Genomic DNA, 7491 nt, shown 5'->3' on the forward strand with positions numbered 1-7491 from the left:
CCAATTGAAGTATGTATGTCTAGAGATTTTGTTTATGATTGTTTGGTGCCACGTGCACCCAAGATGAACCCCTTAGAAAAAATATCATATTAAGGAATGTATTTGGACAGAACACAGTCCATCAATAGTGTCAGTCTCTGCCAGAAATGACCCAAGCAGGGTGCGAGGCCTGGGGCAAATGAGCCCATGCGGGGCCCCGCCCCCACTCCAATCCTATGGGCCCTGGACCTGAAGAAGCTGCCACCGCCATCGGCAACGGTGGGGAGGGGTAGCGAGCGGCTGGATGTGGAGCCGCCAGCCGCCCAGCTCCGCACTGCTGTTGCTCTGCCCAGCTCAGTGGGGGGCCCCCCAAAGTGTGGGGCTTGGGACAGTCGCCCCCTCTCTAGGGATGGCCCTGGTCTCTGCACGTCCACAAAGAACTTCTGTCTCCAGTAGGTAAGTAAGTTCATAGGTTCATAGATGTAGGGTTGGAAGGGACCTGAGCAGATCATCAAATCCGACCCCCTGCCCTGGGCAGGAATGAATACTGGGCTCATATGACCCCTGGTAAGTTTAAGCTCTTATGACCCCAGGTAGGTAATTATCAAGCCTCCTTTTAAAGACCCCTAAGGTAGGAGCCAGCACCACTTCCCTTGGAAGCTGGTTCCAGATCCTAGCCGCCCTGACTGTGAAGTAGTACCTCTTGATGTCTAGCCTGAACCTACTCTCAATCAACTTGTGGCTGTTATTCCTTGTTACTCTGGGAGGTGCTTGGGGGAACAGGGTCTCACCCATTCCCCTCTGGTCCCCCTTGGTAAGTTTATAGACAGCCACCAGGTCCCCTCTCAGCCTTCTCTTGTGAAGGCTGAACAGGTTCAGGTTCTTTAGCCTCTCCACGTAGGGTCTGCCCTGTTGCCCCCTGATCATGCGAGTGACCCTCCTCGGGACCCTCTTGATGCTGTTGACATCCCTCCTGAAGTGCAGCACCCAGAACCGGATGCAGTACTCCAACTGTGGCCTGACCAGTGTCGCATAGAGGGGGAGGATCACCTCCTTGGACCTGCTCGTGATGCATCTGTGGATGCATGACAAGGTGCAGTTAGCCTTACTGATCACGTCCTCACAATGGCGGCCCATGTTCATTTTAGAATAGATAATGACTCCAAGATCTCTTTCGGCCACTGTGCTATGGAGAAGCGAGTTCCCCAGCCTATAGGTATGCTGCTGGTTCTTACTGCCCAAGTGCAGTACCCTGCACTTGTCAGTATTGAATCCTATCCAATTCACATTCGCCCACCCCTGTAACCTGTGCTGGTCCAGATGTATCCTGTCCCTCCCTTCTAGGGTGCCCACCTCGCCCCAAATCTTGTGGTCATCAGCAAATTTGAACAGGACGCTTTTTACCCCCTCATCCAAGTTGCTAATAAAGACATTAAACAGTGTGGGCCCGAGGACCGAGCTCTGTGGGACTCCACTGCTCACATCCCTCCAGGTCAAATATGACCCATCCATCACCACTGTCTGGGTGTGGCCCCCTAGCCAATTTGTGACCCATCTGACTGTGTAGGCATCAATGCTACAGTCGCCTAGCTTTTTAATGAGAATGGGGTGGGAGACGGTGTCAAAGGCCTTCCTGAAGTCCAGAAAGACTATATCCACCACAACACCTGTGTCCAGTGATTTTGTGACATGATCGTAGAAGACAGTCAGGTTGGTCTGACAGGACCTGCCCCTAATGAACCCATGCTGGTTGCCCTTGAGCATCAGCCCCCCTTCTGGTCCCTCACAGGTGTGCTCCTGGATAATTTTCTCAAAGAACTTCCCCAGGACCAAAGTAAGACTAATGGACCTATAGTTGCCTGTGTCCTTCCTCCTCCCTTTTTGGAAAATGGGGACCACATTGGTTCTGGCACCTGGCCCGAGCACCACGAGTGCTCGTAAAGCCGTGCCAGGGTCCCTGCAATGACCCTTGCCAATTCCCTCAGCACCCTGGGGTGGAGAGTGTCTGGACCTGCTGATTTGAAAATGCCCAGCCGCTCCCTAACTCGGTCCTCCCTGACCCTAGGCCTGGCGGAGTGTCTCTTGAGTCTGTCCTGAATCCCGGTGGGGGAGATGTCCCAGTCCCTGGGTACTTGTATTTAAGTAGCCTATGTAAAACACAAAAATCTCCCTCACTCACTACCACAAAACTATATCCGTGCTCATAGGAAAAATAATATGCAGTCAAATCTGACTACATTTGTATGGGTCATGAATGTGGTGCTTAAAGGAAACCTGAAATTATAGTTTGGGATTTATACTGTAAGTGTGAGGGAGTTTCATGTTGGGCAGTTTCCCTTATCTGTTAGATGCAGGAGAGAGTTGGTTCCCTGTGCTGCAGGATATAGTACCCTAGAACAGTGTTTCTCAACCCATGGGTTGTGACCCAAAAGTGGGTTGCAAGAATATATGAAAGGGTTGCAAACAAACTTTAAAAATGGATTCTCCTTTAAAGAAGAAAAATGTGGGGAACAGTGGCTTTTCCCTTGCAGGCTGGCAGAGTTCCAGCTTGCGAGGGGCTGCTTGGACCTCCCCCTGTGCCCCACACATCCACTCCCTGCCCCATATGTGCAGGGGGTCGGGAGTGAGGGGCACTGGGTCAGGACTGGCCACTGATGTTTACAAATGAGTTCTGGTACAAAAAAAGGTTTACAACCACTGCCCTAGAGGCTATATCCTGCAGTTAGACACATTTCCCATGGAGTTCAGGGCCTTGTTTTACTGATCTAGAAACTACAAAATAAAGCCTTATTGGGCTTGTGCCATATAATTACTTAAAATGGAGTGACTGCCATTTAGTTTTCATGTTTCCTTGGGTTAAAATTGTGTCATTTAAATATATTAAAGAAAACAAATCTGTCAGATTTCATAGATATTAGGGGCTGGAAGGGAACTCGCAAGATCATCGAGTCTGGCCATAGGCAGGAAGTCTGCTGGGTTCAAATGATCCCAGCAAGATATGCGTTCAAACACCTTTTGAATGAGTCCAGAATGGGTGCTTGCACCACCTCTGGGGGGAGTCTGTTCCAGACCCTGGACACTCAGATTGTAAAGGAGCTTTTCCTTACGTCCAGTCTAAATTGGCTTTCCAGAAGTTTGTGGCCATCAGACCTTATCCCTTGGGGAGCCCTGAACATGCAGAAGAGCTTCCACGGGGCTGGAGTTCTGGCTTTGTCCTGCCTGTTTACGAAGTGCCACATTCTGTCTAAAATTTTCTACAGCAGTCGAGACAGTTAATGGCTGAATAGTACATAGTACACTGCAAACAGTTCAGCTGAATGGGGAGAGAAGGTGGAATGTCACAGTGGAACTTTTATCTATATCTTTTTTTTGAAGGTTACCAGATCTGTTACGAGATTTTTAACCATTTCAAGTGTCCTTTTCTGCTGCTATTTTGAAATTTGGTACATGTATTTGTTGTAGACTAGTGGTACTCAAATGTTTGGTCCTGCAGGCCAGTTGAGCGCCATGGTACCAGTTTGTGGGCCGCTTCAGGCCCTGCCCTGCTTCTGCTTAACCCCAATCAGGCTCCACATGGGCTCTGCTGCCCCCATGCACCAGGATCAGGCCTTGTGGCCTCATGCTGCCCCTGTGTGCCAGGATTGGGCCCTTGGGACCTGCATGCTGACATTAGGCCCTGGCATTCCCCCTTCCAGCCCTGTGCACTGGGATAGGGCCCTAGTGCCCCATACTGCAAACTGTTGTATTGTGAGAAAGGGGAATCAGCATTGCTTAACTACCTTCAGCATCTGGGTACTCCAGTTGCATTGGCAAGCCCACAGAAAGGCCAGTAGTCTTATTCTGGATCACTGTCACTGAAAACCCTTTGAGATTCCAGATCTGTTCAGTTATTCTGATATTATAAAAGCCTAAGTCTGTCTGTCTGTCTGTCCGTAAGGCTTTATTCACACACTGGCTGACAGAAACAGGCAATCAGAGTGCTCCAAGCGTGGGGGAGCTCCGCCATGATTCTGAAGCCGCACCGAGGGCTGGACAGAGGGTGGGGGAGCTGAGGCCAGCCTTGGCTCCCCTACCCCACTCCATGCAAAAGACAGAACAGCGGCAGCATGGGGCGGTAGGTGGTGGCACTCCATCCAAGCCCCCTCGCCCATCTCTGTCATTCTTGACAGGCAATTGGCTAGTTCCTTATATGCCCCACCAGTGGAAGCTGAAGCACTTGAACGTCTGTGCACTGTTCAGAAAGTGCTGCTTTGCAGGTTTGGTTCAGACCCTTGCTTACATCTTTGTTTTTGTTCAGTACAATGTTTTACTACAGCTGTATGACTTCACTGCTTGGTAATCATTTACTTTGTCATGGTTATGGGTCTCTGTTATGCACACTGATTCAAAACTGACCTAGAGGGTGGGGACAGGGCAGGAATGGAGAGTTATCCCTGGTGCTGGAATTTTTCTAATTTACATTTACTTGCATATGTAAACAGGGGTGCCCAGTGCTCCTGCAAACCCAATACCTGCTTACATGCAGCAGCAACAATTGCTTGAAACATCTGCACATCCCCAAGTCTGTAGGGACTTGACATATGAAGTGAGACCTTGTGGACAGATAACTTCACAAAGCTATGCATTCCTGAGAGATCTCTGACCTGGTGGTCACAGTCTCCCTGTCTCTTCTGGTTTGGTAATGTTAGGAATGTGACCTTCCTACAGCAAGCAGCCAGTACTAACAGAAGCAGCTGTTCTGTGTCTTGCAACCCTTTGTGAATATGAGCAACAGCCCCAGCCTCTTCTGATCCGTTGCCTTGGGATACTTTCTCTTAAAATCTCAGCTCCTGGAGTTGATTGCAGACAAATGTCTCTTTCCATCTCAAAGGGAAAAAAAAAGGTGGATTGCCTTTGGGCTGTAAACAGGAAGCTGGGCAACAATGACCCAAGAAGATTGAGCATTTCAGAGAAGGCAAATTAAAAGCATGTAATTTATTATTCACTATATTATTTTTTAAAAAAGCTTAGGATACATTTGGAGCCTGACTTGTGTTTTATGAATGCTTGCAGTTGACAATACTGTATGCCACCTACCATGCCTGTCACGAACTGACCAACTTTCAGGGAGCAAAAGCTGAAATACAATTCCAGACTCTCCAAAGCCTCCTAGAAACTTAAGCAGTCTCGATACTACTGGTTCCAGTTAGTACAGCTGCCTGTGCTGTAGCACTGCAGATGAGCTCGTTAACCCCTTGACAAAGCAGAACTACATTGCTTGGGTGCAGGTTTGTCTGAATCCAGCTTATTCTGGCCATAGAACAAATGCATCCTGGAACTGGGGGCAGGGAAGTCTCAGCCAAATCAGGACTCATTCTCCACCCCTTATTCCCTCTCTCTCCCTCCACCCCTACAATTCAGAAGAAAATGCCTGTTTCTTTGAGGATACTGGAGCACAGCTCTGAAACTTGGAACTGTCCTAGAAAATTTGGGATGGTTGGTTGCTTCTCAAAGCTGCATTAATTGTAGATGCAGAAGTCCCTGGGAGACTAGTGTCAACATTGTCACCACATCTAGATAGCCCTTGGCTTGGAAAGTGCATTTGGTCTTTAGTGGTGTAGGTTGTAGCTGTGTTGGTCTAAGGACACAGGCAGACAAGCTTCTTTGGGTGAATCTGATACCTTTTATTAGACCAACTTAAATAGTTGGAAAAAACATTTTTAGCAAGCTTTCAGGTTTAAAAACCCTTTGTCAGGCTGAGGAAGTCTCTGCAGCTGGTGTCTGTTCTTCCTGGTCTTTAGTGACAGCTGTAAAGTAGCTGCTAGCAAGGTTGCCTATAGTCCCTGCAAAATTATCAGTACAGTACCTGCCTGTTGGTGTAAAGCCCAAAGAAGAGTAAATCCCTAAAACTGCAGCTGTGTGGGTTGGAGCACTGAACAATATTCCTGAAAAGGCTGGGAGTTCAAATATCATTAAGAATTAAGAAAAGAAAGCTTAAGCCATAAAGGCACCAAGTACTATAAAAAAGGTACGACTCCCTTTTCTTTGACTCCAACGTAGTGTTGGGAGCAGACAGGTTCCAGGGTGAATTTTGGTGGACCTTAGATGGATGCTTCCAAACAGCCTGAGCCAGGCAGAAGCCAAACTCTCCCATTTATTTCAATGCTACCTGAAGGCAACTCTTTTCTAAGAACATGCAAATTGCAACTGTCCCACAAGCTGTAGGCAGATGTGAACAGTTTTCACTCCCCCAACTTAAGGACACTGTTCTTTAAATGCAGCGTAAGGTGAAGAAAATGAGCCAAGTTTGTGGGCTCTCCTTTACCACCCATGTACCCTGCTGCTGACCACCTATCTGTATCTCCATGGATTTTGGAGAGGCTAGTTTTAAAATGTTTTCTCTGCTAAAGTTATGAAATTTAAAGAAGTAAATCTCATTGCAGATCTTATAATTTGTCAGTAGGAAAGTACAGACGTGTACGCTTCCACCACAGTTTTCTTAGCCACAAATGAGCCCTGCACCTTTCCCAAGGTGCACGTCCTGTATGTGCATTAATGTGCTTTTTCTAAAGGAAGTACTAAATTCCAATGTGAGGTGCTAAATTAACACACATTACGCTGTGCTATTGCACCGTAGTGCATTTGCACACTTTTTCAGTGATGGTTAATGTGCAGTAGGCTGTCACTTCTTTTACGTGATGTTTTAATGCACAGTAAAAGTCTACTGTGCGTTAAGGCACAGGGATAGACATGCCCAAGTACCACTCTAATCTTTCCCACACCTGATCTGCTGCTCTGCTTTCTGCTCCCTAACCAAGCTCCCACTCTGCCTTGTGCACCCCACCCTCTGTGTGATGTGCTGCCCGTCTGCGCCTCATCTGCCACGTCTGTCACGCACACATGCACGTGCTGCCCATGACACTTGTCCGGCAGGTTAGCCACCGCTGCGTTTGAGAAATAAAGAGCCGCGGCAGAGCAAACTTCGCTCTTGCACAAGAGGGAGTTTTATGTGCCAATTAGCGAGCGCGGTTCTGGAAGAAACCTGCACCCTCCAGCGGCAGCGCGCGGTTGGGCCAAACTGAACTCGCTTTTGGGAGCGAGAGCGGGCCCAGCCGCGCCGTCCGGGGGGCGCGGGCTAGAAACCCGCGCTCGCGTTGCTGCGCATCTGTCTTCCGGCACGGACTTGTTGGCGGGCTGGCGCTGTGGGTAGCTGGACAGTTGTTTTGAGTGCGAATCATGTTGCACACGCAGCCCCTCTACGCTGGGCAGTGGTGCGAGATACATATCTGCAAGGCCTCCCAGTCCGTAGCCGCGGCCTGCTCCTCCCCCGCCAGGCGCAAGGCTCTGGGCTTGAGGGACCACCCCCTGCGGCTTCACCCTTGCCCCCGGGGGCAGGGGCTGGGGAGGGGCGGTCTCAGTGCGCGCTGGATCCCGCCGCCGCCGGCTCCTCCTCTCTTATGCTCCCGCGGGCCCAGCTGCCCGGCCTGCGCCCCGGCCTCCTGCCCGCCGTCGCCGCAGCCATGAGCAGCGCCC

At 49.6% G+C, this 7491-nt stretch overlaps 1 protein-coding gene across 1 annotated transcript in view; it reads left to right on the forward strand.

Annotated features, from left to right (window-relative positions):
* Positions 1-7194: 7194 nt before the first annotated feature.
* ALDH9A1 (aldehyde dehydrogenase 9 family member A1) overlaps positions 7195-7491 on the forward strand; it is a 23154-nt gene continuing 22857 nt past the window's right edge. Inside the window, exon 1 of the mRNA XM_025196726.1 lies at positions 7195-7229. Coding sequence (XP_025052511.1) covers positions 7195-7229 — 35 coding nt within the window. The remainder of the gene's footprint in view (positions 7230-7491) is intronic.

Source organism: Alligator sinensis, unplaced genomic scaffold (genome assembly GCF_000455745.1).
Source record: "Alligator sinensis unplaced genomic scaffold, ASM45574v1 scaffold31_1, whole genome shotgun sequence".
In the NCBI taxonomy this organism is placed as follows: Eukaryota; Metazoa; Chordata; order Crocodylia; family Alligatoridae; genus Alligator; species Alligator sinensis.